At 39.8% G+C, this 20714-nt stretch overlaps 1 protein-coding gene across 2 annotated transcripts in view; it reads left to right on the top strand.

The window, feature by feature from the left end:
• Window positions 1–20714, top strand: part of med24 (mediator complex subunit 24) — a 95584-nt gene that overhangs the window by 13484 nt on the left and 61386 nt on the right. For both annotated transcript variants that reach the window (XM_059956404.1, XM_059956403.1), the window contains exons 7-12: window positions 1311–1422; window positions 5083–5230; window positions 7251–7364; window positions 11391–11438; window positions 14596–14678; window positions 17136–17222. In XM_059956404.1, coding sequence (XP_059812387.1) covers window positions 1311–1422; window positions 5083–5230; window positions 7251–7364; window positions 11391–11438; window positions 14596–14678; window positions 17136–17222 — 592 coding nt within the window. The remainder of the gene's footprint in view (window positions 1–1310; window positions 1423–5082; window positions 5231–7250; window positions 7365–11390; window positions 11439–14595; window positions 14679–17135; window positions 17223–20714) is intronic.

Below are 20714 nucleotides of genomic sequence, written 5' to 3'. Positions count from 1 at the left end.
ATTTTCATTTGTCCTGAGTGTCTGAGGCTTCTCGCTTAAGTGTCCAACAATAATTCGCCAGCACTGATGGATTCCAGTTGCCCTGGTATCTTTTCTCCATGAACGCAAAGTCCTGGTGAAACCTTTCACCATTCCCGTACTAACAGCACCAAGATTTGCAGGGAAGAGGTCTAAATGGGAATGCAGAAAATGAATCTTTAGTGACATGTTGCATTTCATGGGTTTATATGTTTGAAGCATGCTTTCAACCAGCTGCATGTAGTTTGGTGCTATGTATATGCCGAGAAAAATTTCATCAACTTCCTTGAATGCCTTCCATGCGATTTTCTTCGGTCCTACGAGAAATTCTTCAAATTGCCTGTCATTGATGACCTGTTTGATTTGTGGACCAACAAAAATGCTTTCCTTAATCTTGGCATCAGTTATCCTGGGAAGCATCGGTCTCAAATATCAAAATCCTTTATAGAAATTTTTGTGCCTGGTGATAGCAAATTCTAGCCTTACAGTCCTGAACCCAATAATTATTACTAAAACCTGTCCTGCAGTGCAGCAGCCGGGCCGCCTAAGCATGCCCAAGCATGCCTGAACAAGATAGGAAACTTTCCAGCTTACATTGTAGGCAACATTTTAATTGACTTGAATTATGAATTGAAATAATAAACATAAGTTTATTAAAAAAGGTGCATGATGGGGACATTTCATGGTGATTTTCATGATCAGTAGCCCAAAATTCAGAAGATACACCTAAAGGTATTCAGGAAGCAATATTTTTGTTGTCCAGTGTAATCTGTTTTCATTAAGATGTTTCTCATTCTTTTAAACTCCAATGATTACCTTTACAAGGCAATCTCCATACCTTGGATATATCTAGTGAATCTTATATGAACTACCTTAAATAAAAGGCCTTTCCTGAAATAAAGACACCAAGCTGTTGAGACTCCAAAACCAATTCTGTTACAAATCACTTATTAAATTTTGTCAACCAGAAAAATATCTATTTATGTCTACTGTTTCCTTTCAGTTGTGATCAGCATCTGTCTATCCACCCGTCCTTTTTCTATTATTGTACTTCAAAAAAATTTAATAAGAAAATTTAGTTGTTTTTTTCTACAGTGTAATTAGGTTTTCCCTTGTAATCTTCATCAATTTCTAATCTTCATATTCAGGGCATATATGTCATAACCTGTTCCAATACGCTCATTGAAAAAGTCTCAGTTAAATGTCAGTGATGGTACTCAGCTATATATTGAATGTTAAGATGTCTCAAATGTGCATTAAGATTATAATCTGTTCATGTGTTTCATTTTTAGTTACGTGGGCAAATGTGGAGCAGGCTTTCATTAAGCTAACAGAGAACTGCAATAAAATAAGCAATCAGCAGCTCAGGTTGAGACTGGAAGAATGTATTGGATTGATTAGAAAGTAAGGCTGCCTGTTTTGTTGTCATGCTAAGCTGTTAGTACCATTTACAAGTTCAAATGGATTTGAATTGAGAATAAGTTCACTCATACCTTTTGAAATTGAATGTGAAAAATCTACTTTAGATATTCCCCCAGATCATTTGTTTCTGGAATTAAGTTTCATAATCTCAAACACTGGAAGAGGTATAACACCAGAATATTGTGGCAAAGCATGTCCTGTTTTGGAATATCAGACTTGTCAGTTATTGTTGTAAGTCGGGAGTCCTCGAGTATCTTTCTCAGGTTTTGACATAAAATTCAGCTTAATCCTCCAGGGTGGTAGTGACAGAAGAGTGGATTGGAGGCAGCATTTTGTGTATTAAACTAAGGTCCATCCGTTAGCTGGATATAAAGAAAGCCTGAACTGCTTTCTGAGAAGAAAAGGAGGAGCATTCTTCCACATCTCCTAGCCAATGTCTGTTCTTCAAATCAGTGTCACTGAAATAGTTTATCTCCTTGCTGCGTGCAAAATGACCAACAGACCCCTCCATATTGTAGTTCTCTGCATTTCAAAAATACTCAGGGCTGTAAAGAACTTCGGAACTTCCTGAGGATATGTAATATATATATATATATTATATATATTTTTAAAATATATAAATATATTTTGTAAATAACGGTGTATGTTTTTTAAATTGGCCATTGTTAAAACTTGCTCTTAAAATCTGTTCATTATCTGTTACATTTCTTTTTGTTGCAGAACAGGAAAGACGTGTATATATAGTGTGATCATTATTTTTGCATTCAATTTCAAAATTAAAAATTGACATGATTTTTCAGATTTAATTTTGGAATTTATTATTCCATCAAAGTTGCATGAAATTTCACGTCTAGTTACTTCAGAAGTGATGCATTTAATTTCATCTACCCATGTTATTACTTGGAATATAGTCTGATGTCCTATTATTACAAATTAACTCCTGTGAGTTAGGTGGTGATGTGATTATTAGCAATTTGTGTCCCAGTAATTTTTATTATTCTGACCTAAAATTACCTAATAATGTATTACTGGGAAAGTTGGGTAATGTAATTGTGTAGAGTTCAATTTTAATTAAACAATTTCAATGATGATGATGTCCAGATTATAATTACTGTCAAAGTTAATTAATAACTGACAGTAAGAATGATCTAGAAAGAGAAGGTACCAAAAATAGTAATCTTAACAGTACGTAGGTCATGAAATGATATTGCCTTGCACCAAGCATATCATGAAACAACAGCTGCAATAATACTGCTTTAGGCTCTATTCCTTGTAGTATATAAAATTAATACATGAAAACTGGCCTTCTGTGTTGACATTGGATACATGTTGTCTTTCTTATATAATCTGTTAACAACCAGATCTATTCTTCCACCTCTGTAGACTCAACTGTTGTATTAAATGGCTTATTCAGCTCCCACCGTCAATATGGATTCCAAATCCCAACTCATTCTATGTTCAAACAGTTTGAATGAAGCAGTATTTTCATCCTATTTAGCCCTGCCTTGTGCTTTGTTGATGATCTGTTCATCAGCAAAGCCTAGATATCACATTCAGTTATACAAGTTCACCCCCAGCCCAGACAACCTACTTAATGGACCTTATAAGCATCGGGGAATTGGTTTCTGAATTGAGAAAGCTAGTATAGACTAGCCAGGAAATGGACTGACATAATCATACACTCAGAATCATTATCTTGACAATGTGCCAGATTTCTCCATTACAGTGGTACATCTCCTCCCCAGGTTATGAATGCCCGAATTATGTACATCAATTGTTTGGGAGATTGGTGAGATGGATTTGTTGTTGGCTGTAGGGCTGTAGACACATTCTGCCATGTGAGAATTCAGTTTGCGCAATAGCTAAATAGTTGGATTAACTCCACTAGTTTAACTACACATTGAGTAAGATAATGATTCTGTCAGGTTATATTGCGCTGTAGTACTGTATGTAAACCAACACAAACACCACAAATATTAGAACTTGTCCTGACCATTATACTCGCCAGTAATCTACTCTATTGTACCAAGCTTGCATTTTGCCAAGAACACTCAGGCCTGCTCTCACTAACATTGCTGAGTCATCTACCATCAATTTCTTGAGGATCACCAAATACTGCAACTTCAGAAGCAGCTCAGAGGCTGGTGTTCTTCCCCTCAATTGACACCTAAAACTACACACAGTAACCACTTTATTAGGTAAACTGGAATAACTGCTCGCTAATGCATTTGGCCAACTCAAAGCATAAAAGCATGCAGGCGTGGTCAAGAAGTTCATTTGTTGTTCAGACCAGATATCAGAATAGACAAATGTGATCTGAATGAATGACCGTGGAATGATTGTTGGTGCCAGACCAAGTGGTTTGAGTATCTCAGAAACTGCTGATCTCCTGGGATTTTCACACACGTTCTCTAGAGATTACAGAGAATGGTATGAAAATCAAAACATCCAGTGAGCAACAGTTCTGTGTGCAAAAATGCCTTGTTAGTGAGAGTAATCCACTATCTTCTCCTATCAGATTCCTTCTTCTCCAGCCCTGTCCCTTTTCCACTTATCCTCACAGCGTCTTACTACATCCTAGCCCTCCCACAACCTCCTGGCTTCACCTCTCACCTCTAGCTTGTCCTCCTCCTTCTCTCTTTCACTCCCCCCCACCATCTTCTTATTCTTGTATCTTCCCCTTCCTTTTCAGTCCTGAGGAAGGGCCTCAGCCCAAAACGTCAGCTATTTATTCATTTCCATAGATGCTGCCTGACCTGCTGAGTTCCTCCAGCATTTTGTGTGTGTTACTCTGGATTTCCAGCATCTGCAGAATCTCTTGTGTTATTAATGTGAGAGAGGTCACATGTGAATGACCAGTGGTTCAAGCAACAGTAACTCAATAACTACACATTATGACAGTGGTGTGCAGAAGAGCATCTCTGAATGCACAATATGTCAAACTTTGTGGTGGATGGGATACAGCAATAGAAAACCATGAACGTGCATTCAGTGGCCACTTTATTAGGTACAGGAGGTCCCCAATAAAGTGGCCACTGAATGTCTAAGGCATATAAGGAGCATGATGGAATCCTCTCCACTTTCCTGGCAGACTGTAACTCCCAACAGCTTTCATGAAGTTCAGCATCATCCAAGCCAAAGCAGTGCATTTCATTGGCATTCATTTGTCATCCTAAACATTCCAGTCAGCCCATTCACAGTGGCTGAAGTTTATGCCTTCTACAAAATGTACTGCACCTGTGCATTGTGTGAGTATATTCTGCAGAAGGACTGAGCAGTCCAAGAAGGCAGCTCACCATTCACTTTCCAAGACCAATTAGATGTAGGCGGTGTTTTACTAGTATCCTGGAAATGAATAAGTAAAGATAATTAATTGATAATACCTTTTAGAGTGGAATAATTTGAGGAATGTAGGAATACAGCAAAGTTATTTGCTAAGTAATTTTGTTATTTGTTCCAGATTTACATGGGCCTCTTTTTCATTGTTGTGCATATTACTAATTTGCAGAAAAGTGACGTTTGTCAAAAAATCATTTTCAAACATTTAGATTCTGTGTAAAAGCAGCTTTGATAGCTCTACCATAAAGTTTAACCAAAATGCTGTTTTTGTTTGCAGTATTAAGCAATATTATTTATTTCTAGTGTTCCAGTCATAACAGCTCAGACTGAGCAGAACACCAAGATGGAATTCCCCACTGTTCATGCCCTGATTATGTTGGAAGGAACTCTCAATCTCACGTCTGATACACAGTCACTTGTTGAACAGCTAATCATGGTGAAACGGATGCAGGTAACTGGCAGCCACTGGAATTTTAAACTTTAAAAACAAAATAATGAATATCATTGCTATCATCTTGCCATTTTGTTTCACAGATTAAAATAGGATCAAGCATATCATGTGTGCAAATAAAATTTTTTACCAGCAGTATGAGATCAGCTACAATTTTGTTATATTTTACTCCTCATCTGCATTCATGGTTTTGAACTAAAATATTTACAAGTTATGGATGTGTGTTACTGGGGAAAAAACAATTAAAGTAATCATTTCAATTTCCAAAATGAAAAAAAAAGGGATAAATGGCTATTTGGCCGTTGCTTCAAAGTGAGTATTACGTAGAGAAGGCAGTCAAAGGCTGAATCCAGCATTATTCCTAAGGACACATTCAAGGAAAAGTGAAACAGTTAAGAGGATCTACCATGGTTTAGGGACTATGATAGTGATTGAATAAACTCAGTAGGAAAGCATATAAGTTGCAATTGTGCTGGTGTTGACAAAGGCAGCTTATTACTGTTAGAATGCTGTGTTTGCTAGCGGTTATTCTGTATTTAAAGTGCATGGATCTAAGGTTCTAATAGGTGTTACGAACCCTGTAACTGGGTCACTTACCAGCAAAGATAGAGAGATTCGTTGAAGTCTGATGGTACTATTTTTAACAGTATTTATTGGTAAAAATACACAAAAATAATATCAATGCAAACATACAGATAATATATGTTGTCAATACTAACTCTAAAAGTGCGGGTATAATAATAATCAATAAGAAATAGCTCTATCGTTGTCTAGGGGATAATGTATTGTCCAATGGAAATATTAAAGTCACTTAGTTCATTCGGGCTGCAGTCTTTGGTTGGAGTCAAGAGAGAGACTTTTAAACTTGCCAGCTTTTCCTTTTTATGATGTCGATCCTTCGAGAGTTCAGTTTTTGTAGTTGGTCCTTTAGCTAAGCCGTTCCATGGAAGCCTGCCAATTCCTAGGCAAAGGAAAAGGACGCATGCAAGCCCCACTGGCTGTCGCTAGTAAACGCTGTCACGGGATTTCTAGTGTTTCTCCTGGTGTGTCTAAAGGGGTTGTTCCCCAGACCCTGTTTTATCCTTACTCACGGGGTCTCAGATGTCAATCAGGTTGGGATGATGCAATCCCTCAACCAGCCCACTCTGTTCATTCCCTGAGGGCTTCAATGAATAGTACAGTACTCAATACACAATTCTGTCTCCAGGAGACAATGGCCGTTATCCGTGGCTTTGGCTTTGTGCCCAGGACACATTCCAAACCTTGAGGATTCTGCGTGTCTCTCTCTCATTTCCTGGATCCCAGACCCGAATTAATAGCAATCTTGCGATTCTCAAAAAGGAAGGGGCTACTTTGTACCCTTCGGCCCCTCAGAGTTGTGGCACATTTGTAACATAGGTTACTGAAATTGGCTTCCTTACTTCATAAGCACATAATTTGCCCTAATAGTAAAGCAGTTCTGCTTAGAACAAGGTTGTCAGTAATCAATAAGCTCCTACGATCAAAGCTAAGATTCTGATTGGGACTCTGGACTCTAACTGGACAGTATAGAACTTGTCTTAATACCATTGTGTAAGAGTTTAGTCATTTAGGAGCAAGCTGTGAGGAAATCTCTTGTCACAGGTTTTGAATTTTTGGAATTCTCTAAGGGCTATGTATTCTCATTCATTGAGTATAACCATGCTGAGACTGCTTGTTAGATACTAAGTGAACCATGATATTATTAAATAGGCAGGTACCTCAAGGGGCTATATAGCCAGGTTCTGTGCTCTTGTGCTCTAACAGTGTGTCACTATAAAACTAGCACATAGTCCCAGTCAGACTGGAGTCAGAATGTTCCATAATTTTGTTACTTTGTAGCCCTGCTGTGATGTTGATGATGATAATACTAAAAATGCTTGTGCTAAGTTCATATGTAATTTCAAAATCCACTGTGATTAGAAATCAGAAATGATTCTAATGCAAGAAGCTTGATGAAAGATAATTTAATTACAAGTATTAATAGTTGTATTTTTTTTAGCGGATCCCTTCGCCCCTCTTTTTACTAGAAATTTGGAAGGCCTGCTTTGTTGGCCTTATTGAATCACCAGAGGGAACTGAAGAGTTAAAGTGGACTGCATTCACATTTCTCAAGGTAAAGATTCATTACGTGGCTGTGATATTTTGGAAATTTATTTTGGTTAACAACAGACACTGCCTCTTGTGCTGGGCAATTTCAACATTCTACTTTTGATTTCAGTTCTCTGCAACAGATCAGACTTGTGTTTAGAGCAGGGGTTGCCAACATTTTTTTATGCCATGCACCCCTACCATTAACTGAGATTTAGAGCAACACACACAAAATGCTGGAGGAACTCAGCAAGTCAGAGCAACATCAATGGAGGGGAATAAGCAGTTTACACTTTAAGTGGAGACCTTTCCTCAGGATTGGAAATGAAGGGGGAAAAAGCCAGAATAAGAATGTGGGATTGGGGAACAAGCTGACAAGAGATAGGTGAGTATGTGGGGGAGGGAGAATGAAGTAAGATGGAAGAGATAGAGGACTGAAGAAAGAGGAATCTAATAGGCACATAATTTTCTGTAACTTTGGTAATTCCCAGCATCCCTACCAGTGAGTATGTCTTTCTCTCCCCCTCCCCTTCTGCTTTCTGTACGGATTGCTCTCTCTGTAACTCCCTTCTCCACGTGTCCTTCCCCACTGATCTCTCTCCTAGCACTTATCCTTAAAAACATGACAAGTGCTATTCCTGCCTCTACACCTCTTCCCTCACCACTGTTCAGGGCCCCAAACAGCCCTTCCAGGTGAAGCTTCACTTCATCTGCATCTTTTGGGGGTAACTATTATATGGGTGCTCCTAGTGTGGCTTCCTCTACATTGGTGAGACCCAATGCAGATTAGTGGACCTTCTCTCTGTCCACTGCAAAAGGCAGTGGCTACCCACTTCAGTTTAACTTTACATTCACATTCTGACATGTCAGTCCATGGCCTCTCTACTACCATGATGAGGCCAAACTCGTGCTGGAGGAGCAACACCTGATATTAATTTTGGGTAGCTTCCAACTTGATGGTATGAACATTGATTTCTCTAACTTTGGTTGTTTCTACCCCCTTCTCATTTGCCCTTCTCTTCCCTCTGGTTCCCCTCCATCTTCCCTTTCTTCCATTGTCCTTTTATATTATATTCCACTTACTTTAGCCCTTTACCTCTATTTGTGGATACTATAAAGAGTGCAGAGGAGATTTACAAGGATGTTGCCTGGATTGCGGAGCATGCCTTATGAGAATAGGTTGAGTGAACTTGGCCTTTTCTCCTTGGAGCGACAGAGGATGAGAGGTGACCTGATAGGGGTGTATAAGATGATGAGAGGCATTGATCATGTGGATAGCCAAAGGCTTTTTCCCAGGACTGAAATGGCTAACATGAGGGGGCATAATTTTAAGGTGCTTGGAAGTCGGTACAAAGGGGATGTCAGAGGTCAATTTTTCACACAGAGAGTGGTGGGTGCATGGAATGCATTGTGAGTGATGGTGGTAGAGGCAGATAGAATAGGATCTTTTAAGATACTCTTAGAAAGGGTCTTGGAGCTTAGTAAAATAGAGGGCTAAGTGGTAGGAAAATTCTAGGCAGTTTCTAGAGTAAGTTACATGGTCGGCACAACATTGTGGGTTGCAGGGCCTGTAATGTGCTGTAGATTTCTATATTATATGTCCCAGCTTCTTACTTCATCCTCACCCACCCACCCACTCATCTTTCTCCTCATCTGGTCTCACCTATCACCTGCCGGCTTGTACACCTCTACAAGGTCTACCTCTCTCTGCTTTTCGCAGGGATCATTCCCTCTGCGACTGCCTGGTCCACACATCCCTCCCCACAGATCTCCCATCTGGTACTTATCCCTGCAAGCATAAGTGCTACACCTGTCCCTACACCTCCTCGCTTACCACCATTCAGGGCCCCAAACAGTCCTTCCAGGTGAGGCAACACTTCACTTGTGAGTCTGCTGGGGTAATCTATTGCATCCGGTGCTCCCGGTGTGGCCTCCTCCACATCGGCGAGACCCGACGCAGATTGGGGGACCGCTTCGTTGAGCACCCCCGCTCCGTCCGCCGCAACAGACGGGATCTCCTGGTTGCCACCCACTTCAACTCTGCTTCACATTCCCATTCAGATATGTCCAGACATGGCCTCCTCTACTGCCATGATGAGGCCAAACTCAGGTTGGAGGAGCAACACCCCATATACCGTCTAGGTAGCCTCCAGCCCCTTGGTATGAAAATCGGTTTCTCCAACTTCCGGTAATTCCCTCCCTCTCCCTTCCACCATCCCACTTTCACTTTGTTTCCTCTTCTAGCTGCCTATCACCTCTCTCATGATTCTGCCTTCTTCTACTACCCATAGTGCTTTCCCCTTACATTCCTTCTTCACCTCTCCTGCCTATCCCCTCCCCCACCCCTGATTGGTTTTCCACCTGGCACCTTCCACCCTCCCCCCACCTTCTTTATGGGGCCCCTGCCCCCTCCTCCTTCAGTCCTGACAAAGGGTCTCAGCCCGAAACGTTGACTCTTCGTTTCAACGGATGCTGCCCGACCTGATGAGTTCCTCCAGCTTGTTTGTACATGTTGGCTTGTACACCTTCCTTTCCCTGTCTCTGACTTCTGCCCTCTGAATCTCCAGTCCTAATGAAAGGTCTTGGCCTGAAACATAGACTGTTTCCCTCCACAGATAATACATGATCATGAGTTCCTCCAGCATTTTGGGACTGTTAACACGTTTGTTGCTTTAATTGAAATTAGATTCAATCTTTCTAGAGTGACCCAAAATTTCAAATTTCAAAGTAAATATCAAGTCAAATCACTTTTTATTCTCATTTCGACCATAACTGCTGGTACAGTACACAGTAAAAACGAGACAATGTTTTTCAGGACCATGGTAACACAGTACAAAAACTAGACTGAACTATGTAAAAACAACACAGAAAAATAAACTACACTAGACTACACACCTACCCAGGACTGCATAAAGTGCACAAAACAGTGCAGGTATTACAATAAATAATAGACATTACAATAGGCACAGTAGAGGGCAGTAAGTTGGTGTCAGTCTAGTCTTTGGGTATTGAGGAGTCTGATAGCTTGGGGGAAGAAACTGTTACATAGTCTGGTCGTGAGAGCTCGAGTGCTCCGGTACCTTTTCCCAGACGGCAGGAGGGAGAAGAGTTTGTATGAGGGGTGCGTGGGGTCCTTCATAATGCTATTTGCCTTACGGATGCAGCGTGTAGTGTAAATGTCTGTAATGGCGGGAAGAGAGACCCCCGATGATCTCAGCTGACCTCACTATCCGCTACAGGGTCTTGCGATCCGAGATGGTGCAATTTCCGAACCAGGCAGTGATGCAGCTGCTCAGGATGCTCTCAATACAACCTATAGAATGTGGTGAGGATGGGGGGAAGGGGTGGGAGATGGACTTTCCTCAGCCTTTGCAGAAAGTAGAGACGCTGCTGAGCTTTCTTTGCTATGGAGCTGGTGTTGAGGGACCAGTTGAAAATCTCTGCCAGGTGAACACCAAGAAATTTGGTGCTCTTAATAATCTCTACCGAGGAGCCGTCGATGTCCAGTGGGAAGTGGTCGCTTCGCGCCCTCCCGAAGTCAACAACCATCTCTTTTGTTTATGTATTAGCAAATGTATTAGCAAAGTACATGTATGTCACCATATACAACAATGAGATTCATTTTCTTGCTGTACACATGATTTGATTGCCTTAGCAGAGTGGAAGTAAACTTGGATTCTTTGCTTTAACGTTAGCAAGCAGATTAATCCAGAATGGTGTTTTTGCATTGTTTGGACCATTTCATTCTTCCACCATACTATGACATTTTTCAGTGATAACATTCTGTGCTTTCTTGGCAGCGTTCAGTAACTTGTTTTAACCACACTTCTGTCCAACAGCTTATTTGTATTTCCCTTCCCCCACCATGCCACAAAAAAAAGGGCCTTCTCAACTTAAACCGTCTCATCTTCCTCTTCAATCACGATGTCATCAAGTTCCATTCAACACCATGGATGTAGTCTAAACAATGTTTTTGTGTTAAAAACAACTTTGGAACTCTACTTGAATGTAGTTGTGATTATATATTCATCTGAAGTCTAATCTTTTCTAGATTCCACAGGCACTACTGAAGCTTAAGAAAAACCCTCTTGGTGATAAAGTAAGTTGTTTTTGATTTAAGATGTCTTTTTAATGAATGTCTTTTTGTTTGTTCAAAATAACTTGGGCAGGTGAAAAAGGATCTAGTGCTTTCCCAGCATATATGACGAGTAAGCTCTTCTCGGGCTTCCAGCCGGGTACAGATATAAATTATAACTGGTGTTTCAGTGACAAACTCTGCCATCTTCATGAAGCTCAACAAGAGTTTATTGGTTAACTCGGGTAATATCAGTAGCTCGGAGAATTTATATTATTTTCAGCATTCTGGTTTAAGAACCAGGACCCACTGTTACGATGCTACAAAGTTGGAATAACGAGATAAGTTAAAGAAGTCGATGATTTCAGTTTATACAAGATTTTTGTAGACTTGTAAGAATGACTGAAGATATTTTTTTAAATTCCACCGTTTTGATATCCTGATTATCCTGATAATTTTTTGATCCCTGATTGCTGGATTTCTGTTATCAGAGATGTGTTGCTGGTGTTGTATTTTGAAGTTATGATGAATTAGGAAAGTTGGGAGGGAGAGAAACAAAGGGCAAAGAACACGTGATGGAGAGAGGAAAATTGCTCTTTTGCAATTAACCCCACTGTTATTATACCAGCGTAAACTTTCTGACATACAAAACAAAAGCAACAAGAGGCCCTTTGTCCCTTTGTGCTTGATGTGCCATTTAATAAAAACATGGCTGATCACTGCCATTTTCCTGCGTTCACCTGTATTCCTTGGTTCCCTTAATTCTAAAATAAAAGATTGATCTTTGTGCTGAATGTAGCTGAGTTGGCTCTCCACATCCCCTTTAAAGTAGTAATTTCCCAAGATTCACCACCAGTTGGGTGAAGAAGTTTCCCTTCATTTCTTCCTGATTAGCTAACCCATGATCCCCTGATTCCAGGTGCCTCAGCCAAAGGAAACAATATAAGAATTAATAGGAGTAGCCTTTTGACATCACAGGCCCCTTTTGTTAATTCATATCATGACAGATATTAGTATAGCCTTAACTTCACATTTCTACCCACTTGCTGTAATTTTTCCACTTTCTTCCTTAACAAGTACCTATCTTCTTCAAAAATATCCATAAACTCTGCTTCCACTAACCTTTGAGGAAATAACTCCAAAGCCACATTCTCATCTCTATCTTAAATGGGTGACCTCTTATTTTTAAACTTTGACCCTTGCTTCTAAATTCTGCCACAAGAGGTAATTTCCTCTCCATATCTACCCCTCTACCTCACTAATCCACCATTTTCTTATCAGGCAACTAGCCTATTCCAGGTATCAGTCTAGTAAACCTTCTGTGAACTGCTTCCAATGCATTAGCATCTTTTCTTAAATACTGCAGTGTTCCAGATGTGGTTTCACCTGCATCCTAAGTAACAAGCATAACCTTGCTACTTTCCTATTCAGTTGCTCTAGCAATCAACAATGTTTCTGTTTCTAAAACTTCATTGTACCTGCCTACTAGCCTTTTATAAATCGTGAATTAAAATAACCAGATCCCTCTGCATCTCAGAATCCTGCGAATTCTCATCACTTAAATAATGTTTCTGTTTTGTGACAAAAGGTTCAAAGGTCCAATTTAATGTCAGAGAAATGTATACAATATACATCCTGAAATGCTTTATCTTCACAAATATCCATGAAAACAGAGAAGTGCCCCAAAAGAATGAACAACAGTTAAACGTGAGAATCACCAAGTCCCTCCCCCCCCACACGTAAGCGGCAGTAAGCGACAATCCCCCCTCCCCCCACCAGCAAGAAAACCACGAATCAGCACCACCACTGAGCACAAGCGTGAGCAAAGCAATAGCAAAGACACAGACTGGCAGTTACCCCAAAGACTTCGAATTTCATCCGGCATTCGACAAACCACAGGCTCTCTCGCTCCCTAATAAGGGAGAGGGAGGTGTCCCCCATTTTCACAGCAAGCGGGAGATGTAACAACAACCTGCTGGTTTACGATGTTAAAAGGTCGTTTCATCACTTTTTATGAGCTCTGTGCCTGAAGATTGCAAAGATCTCGGGTCTTCGGGCCCACAAATTTTCCAGCCTCCCCGACGATACACAAGTCTCCCACCGTGACACCGACCCTCGATCCGCCCATCTCCAGAGCCCCGAGATCTTAGGCTTCCGAATACGAGCGAGACTTTCAGGCCGAGCCCTTGGCATGTTGAATAATGGCCAGTCTTGAAACTCCGAGAACAAGTCCCATTCCTGCAAAGAACCGAAGTTTGCATTAACTCCGGGTCAGGGTATTCAAAAGAACCCTGAAAGAGAAAAATAAAGTTATTAAAGTTGGAAATAGAGCTGTTTCCGAAGATGCAAACAAAGGGGGTCACCATTTAGCGCCATCTTAACTCTGCCTCCACAAAATGGACTATTTTACATTTTTTACCACATTACCTATCGTTTGCTAGGTCTTTGTTTATATACATAACATGTACTGTCCTTGTGTCCTATTCACAGCATACTTTTATACCTAGCTTTGTGTCATTGACATTTTTAGCAACTAGACTTTGGGTCCTCTTGTCCAAGTCCATTATATTGATTATAAAAGGTTGAGGCCCAAGTCCTGACACCTGTGACACACTACTTGCTTCTTTCCAGTGAGGAACTTCATGTCTACTGTGTATTTTGTTAGCTAGCCAATTTCTATCTATACCAAATTGCTATCCAATGGCATGAGCTTTTCTGCAATGATGAACAAATGCCTTCTAGAAATCTTAATGCATCCTATGGCTCCCATGTACATATGTACAACACATGCTATTACTACAAGCAGATCTGCACCCACTGAATTATATGTCACCTTGTCCCACCACTCTGCTCATTCATGAACGCCAAAAGAAAATAAAATTCACTTATGGAACACACTCAAAGATTGGTGCTTGTTTGATCGATGGGAACAGGTCATCTACAATGATATTCAGTGAAATCAGTGACCAATCTGTGCCCTAGCTCAGTATATTTTTGCTGCATATCCCTTTAAATTTGGTGAACAAAAATTTACTGATTTCTTGTTTACAATAATTATTTCAGATTGTATCTGCTACTGGCTGCCTGGATTCTCTCTAGTTATCCACCACAAAAATTGCAGGCGTATAACTTGAAGTCAGTTGGATAAGTTTCTTAATATTTATGTTATTTTTGGACACAGGACTTCACTGAGGATGTGAACACTGCCTTTGAGTTTTTGCTCAAGCTTACTCCACTTTTGGACAAAGCGGATCAGCGATGCAAGTAAGTGATTGATCAGATTCTTTGTAGTCACCTGGCACAGAAACTGGCCATTTGGCCCAACAAGTCTGCACCAACCACAGAGCTTAGATTTATGCAAATCCAGTTTTATTTTCCATGTCATCCCCTCAACGGATTCTACAACTCACCTACACATTTGGGCTGATCTTCATTTCTGAATTAACCTACCAAATTGCATGTCTTAATTGAATCCAAGTTATTGGAGATGAGGCAACAGCTCCATTAGCCTGAGGGACCTTCAGTGCTACTCTGATTCATGATGGTACCTTTGATCGCTTGTTATATAAGAGTTGGGTGGGTTAATACTTTGGTGGCATTGATTGCAATTCTACTGTTTTTCTGATGCAAAGCAGTCAGCTATTGAAAGCCATAATACTGCCCCACCTGAAAACTGGTTAACATACTAATTAATAGTGTAACTTGATCCAGCTCTTGGGAATGCGGTATCCTTCTGTGAAGTTTGGTTGATGGATAGAGTATAATTTTTAGGTTAAGAAAGGATTTATGTAAAGAAAATAATAATTTGAGCTGCTGAAGTTAATCCCTTCCGCTGCAAGCAGAAAAAGGGTGGGTGTATAGTATTAAATTTTTAGGAAAATGTTATTAGCTGCCAAAGGTGGAGTTTTGCGTTGAGATTAAACAAAATCTAATCCAATCTAAAGATTTGCACATAATGAACCCACAGTAAGCTAGTTCAAGTCTTCTCATTTTGATCTAGTTCGGCTTCACATTCATACAGTTTAAGCAAGCTGTCAAAGTAATTGGAGTTATTATACTACATGGATTCTTCTCATCTGTTAGAATACTTTTACAGAACCTGACTACATGTACTTTTGGCAGTTATTTACTTGACTCACAATACTTATTGCCATCTAGTGGTTGAAAATGCACAGTTGTGTCTGATGTATAATTAAAATGTTGATCACAGTGCAGCAAGTGGTGTGGAGATAGTTGCTTGTGTTTTTGTTGGCTAAAGCATTTCTTGATACCAATAGGCAAATCTGGCTCTGTGAGTTAATTAAATTAAGAAAGCATACTTACAAATGTTTTGGAAGAAATAGACAATGCTTCCAAACTGCTGCAATCATTGTGTCTGAATGTGGGAAAAGTTTGGAAAAAATAATATATGATAAAGTTATTATTCAGATATTCAGAATTAATAATGATGTGCAATTGGAACACAGACAATATCTTGCTACTAGTTATAAAATCCAAGAAAACAAGCTTATTGCTATGCACAGACAATTTAGACTATACTCTATAGAGAGCAATGAATGTGGGAGCTGATTTGCCTTTGAAAGTAGAGGATAGCATGCAAATTATTTGAGAGAAGGTTGAAAAGATATTGAGAGTATCAGTTGAGAGGCATTCCTTGTGTTTGACAATCCAGTTGTTTTAAAATCGTTAACAAATTAGAGTCATAAAGTAATGGAGCACCACATCACAAAAACGAGCCCTTCATTTCATCTAGTCCATGCCAAATTTATTCTGCTAAGTTCCATCAACCTGCAATTGGAAAGCCTTGAAGCAAAAATATCAAATGAGATTATGAAGTTATGTTTTACCCCTGGTTCCTGGGCTAGCTTAGCTTACTGAATGTTTGTTGGATTGCTACTTATTACTTGGAAGCACTATGTAACCTAAATGGCAATTGCGCTACATGTTAATAGGTTATTCAATAGGTTCGAGTGGAAAAAACAAAAATGAAGCTTTGTTGCAGGTTATAATCACAAGAGATTCTGCAGATGATGGAAATCCAGAAAATGACATTCCAGAAAATCAATCTCAATCTCTCTCTCTCTCACCCCCTCTCTCACCCCCTCTCTCACCCCCTCTCTCACCCCCTCTCTCACCCCCTCTCTCACCCCCTCTCTCACCCCCTCTCTCACCCCCTCTCTCACCCCCCTCTCTCACCCCCCTCTCTCACCCCCCTCTCTCACCCCCCTCTCTCACCCCCCTCTCTCACCCCCCTCTCTCACCCCCCTCTCTCACCCCCCTCTCTCACCCCCTCTCTCCCCCCCCTCTCTCCTCCCTGCCCCCCCCCAAAGGCCCAGAGGAGGTCAGCAGGTCAGGCAGCATCTGTGGAGAGGAATAAACAGATGATGTTTCTGGCAAAGACCCTTCATTGTTGCAGATGCATGTATTGATCTTCCAAGCTAGGGCTAGAGCATCTTGAGAAACAAGGAAACTAACTCTTAGTCTTCATAATGCTTCATCCTTTCAAGCATATTCACAAAGTGAAATTTCCTGATTGTACACCCTTTATTAAAAGTCCTTAAATCATTGAGCAAAACAAAGTACAAAGTTTAAAAAGGCTGGAGGCAATGGAGATGAAAGGAATTGAGCTACGTGGTAAGAAAATAGCAACTACCACTGCAAAGAGGTTTGGTTTAATTAATCTAAAACCAGTAGACTGATGTATTTTTGTTTTTCTCATAGCTGTGATTGTGTCAGTCTCCTGCTTCAGGAATGTGGAAAACTGGGATTGCTTTCAGAAGTCAACATGAAAAACCTGGTTAACAAAAGGTGAGACTGGTGCTGCCTATCGTCCATTTTGAGGGGAGGTGAAATGCTGGTTTTTTTGCCCTTCAGTGTTATGGTGCATTGCATTCCACTTTCAAAGATGGGACATAATTTTTACAATTTGATGGGAGAAAAATATCCTCCAGTTAAAAACAACTGGTAAGCTTAGATTGCTTGAAATATTAACTTTTAGAAAATATTCTGCTTAGGTCCTTATGGAAAGAAAAACTTATTTCATTGACAGATCACTTAGGATAGACTTTATGTTAATTGAATCTAATAGTAGAAATTAGGGAACACTGCCAGCTGACAAGAAGATAATTTTATTGAACCCTATAAAATAAAAGCAGTTATTATATTTGCCCTTTCGTTTACTAGAAACTAACGCCTCTCATTGAAAACATGTCTGCATGGAAGTGTTTTGTCCCCTCTTCAGGTAGATTGACCAGTTGTTATTGTTGTGTTCTGGCAGCAGAGTTCAGAGTTGCCCTCATCTTGGATGTGGAAATGGGGAGGTTTGGGAAGCTGGGAAATGGGCCAAACTCTTTCTGTGTAGTTAAAAGAGAAATAACTGGTTTTCTGCTTAATTTGATTGTCCAGACAAAGCTACAAGTAAACCCCATTGTGTTAAATTTATGATTTGAGTTTATTTCACTTTTTAAGATGCAAATATTGACAGACTAAATATTGTTAACTTATTTTGGAGTAGAAGAAATTTTAATTTTACCATATGCATTTGCATGTAGAATTATTTTTATTTTTAATAAAAATACCTTATGGAATAGAATCTGGATTGCCTCTGCTGGTGAGTAGTTTTTTTGAAGACTGAATTTACTTAGAATTTTCAGAATCATAGCCACAGTGTTTCCTGAAACTGATCCATCAGCCAGGCTAATCTGTTGCATGTGCACTAAGCCTATGGTCAGCATGTGCACATCCCTGGTAAGAATTTCCTTGAAGCAAGTATTACAATCCTTCTACATATTAAGGCAAGGAAGCAGTATGGCTAGAACAAGCGTTGATCGTAGAAATGCTGGAGAAAGATGGTAACTGTGCCACTAGTGCCCCTCCTCCACCCCAGCCCAAGTCAGCTATCAAAATGCTTTGTATTTATAAATATCTCTGACATACACTCAGTGACAACTTCATTAGGGACCTCCTGTACCAAATAAAGTGGCCACTGGGTATGTTCCTCGTCTTCTGCTGCTGTAGCCCATCCACTTCTAGGTTTGTTAGGTTGTGAATTTAGGGGTGCTCTTCTGCACACCATTTATTTGAGTTACTGTCTCCCTTCTGTCAGCTTGAACCAGTCTGGGCATTCTCCTCTGACTTCTCATTTATAAGGAGTTTTAATTCACAGAACTGCCCCTCACTGGATTTTTTTTTTTTTGTTTTGCACATCATTCTCTGTAAACTCTAGAGGCTGTTATGGGTGAAAATCCCAGGAGATCAGCAGTTTCTGAGATATTCAAACAACCCCGTCTGGCACCAACCAGCATTCCATGGTCGAAATCACTTGGATCACATTTCTTCTCCATTCCAATGTTTGATCTGAACAACAACAGAACCTCTTGACCATGTCTGCATGCTTTTATGCATTGAGTTGCTGACGCATGATGCTGATTAGATACTTGCATTAACGAGCTGGTGTACCTAATAAATTGGCCACTGATTGTAGCATTCCACAAGGGCTGGTACTGGGTATCACTATTGTTCTTAATGTATATTAATAATTTAAATTTGGGTTAAAGGGAACAATTTCTGAATTTACAAATGGCACCAACTGAGAAGTGCAATGAACTGTGCATTGGATTTGGTTTTAGATTACAAGCAGATAAAGATGTGGGGTTGATAACATTTAATACATAGAAAGATCAAGAAGAGGAAATAGACCGCAAATGATTAAGTTCTAAAAGGTGCAACATGGTTAATTGAATGCAACAGGATAGGTCAAGAAAGTAATTAAAAATGCATACAATATCTTGGTCTTTAGTTATAAAGGCCTTAGAAACTGAGTGCGGAAGAAATATATATATTAGAACAATCCCAGAGAGGAAGGATTCGGGTGAATTACATGTCTCTAGAGACCTGGAAAAGTGTTGTCTTGTAACAGAGCAAGTTGTGAACAGATCAAATTTGGCTATTTAAAATCATGACAATTGTCGACACAGTAAGAGAGAGGCTGTATCCATTAGCAGAAAATGTAGTATCCTGTGATATTGGAAAAAAAGCAGTTAACCAAGTGAACAGTTGTGGAGGATAAACTTTACGGTGTGTGGAGTGGAATCTTAAATGAGCTGCCGGTGACATCTGTGAAGGCGGATTCATTTATTCATAAGAAAACAGGTTCTGGTTAATTGGGCAACCGCTTATTTTGGCCAACTCTTAAAGAACAAAAACTAATTGAGAAAATAGCCAGTATTCCCTGTGTTTATTTGAGACACTTAATTGGGACAGGAGACTGTTGCCGAACAGTTTCTAGCCATCATCAATCGTGTGCACTTGCGTGGCCGTTAGACACAGCACTGTGCTTCAGGTGAATAGTTTTTAAATAGCATTACTTGCATGTGTTTGTGTTCAAAAAGCAGTGATTTTTGTCACTGATGGTTGGCAAGAAGTAAGCAATAAGACAAATCAGAACTGTTTCACTCACTACAGTTTCAGGCATTCAGGCTTGAAATGCCAGAAATGGCTTAGAGTGGAAATGAAACTGTTTCACTACTTCAGGGTATGGGTAAGCCGAGGTAGTTCTAAGGTAAGGACATGTTTGGCACAGCTTTGTGGGCTGAAGGGCCTGTATTGTACTGTAGGGTTTCTATGTTTCAACAAGTTTGAAACTATGGAGAATTTGAGGGTATCAACAATCATCTAAAACGTTACAATGAAAATGAAGATTTAGAGGATGCAGTTGGCGACAGCAGTATATGATGACAGCCCATTATCTGCATTACGTGTTTTTTTACAGTCAGAAGAACACAATGTGGATGAATTCCTCTGTATTAGGATCTAATACACAGTTTTATTGAACTGCAGTAGTATTGGGGGTGTTCTAATTTGTTCTGTATTTCATTTAAATAAATAATTTATTACTCAGTTTGTCTTTTTTATACTTCTTTAACTATGTCCATGAAACTTTGGCCAATTGGGATAGCTACTTAATTGGCCAAAATGTACCGATCGGAATATGTCCCAATTACAGGAATCCACTGTATTTGAAAGGAAATAAATTAGCAAGGCTCTGAAGAGTGGATGAAGAGTTTGACTGGCAGGATTGTATTTGCAAAGAGCCAGAATAGCTGAAAGGTCAAATGGCCTCTCTTTGTGTTCTATCCTTTTTACTGATTGATTCAAAAACCTACAAGAACCTTAAAATGAAGTGTGTAAAATATCCTAAAATAAATTTAGAAATGAAATTTTAAATATACAGCCAAATTTTGCCTTTTTTCCTGCAATTATTCCTCTTCATATCTATAGCAGCAGATCTAAATTGGTGTA

Source organism: Hypanus sabinus, chromosome X1 (genome assembly GCF_030144855.1).
Source record: "Hypanus sabinus isolate sHypSab1 chromosome X1, sHypSab1.hap1, whole genome shotgun sequence".
Lineage (NCBI taxonomy): Eukaryota > Metazoa > Chordata > Chondrichthyes > Myliobatiformes > Dasyatidae > Hypanus > Hypanus sabinus.
Note: the sequence above shows the minus strand (reverse complement) of the source record. Positions and strands in the feature narration are given on the sequence as shown.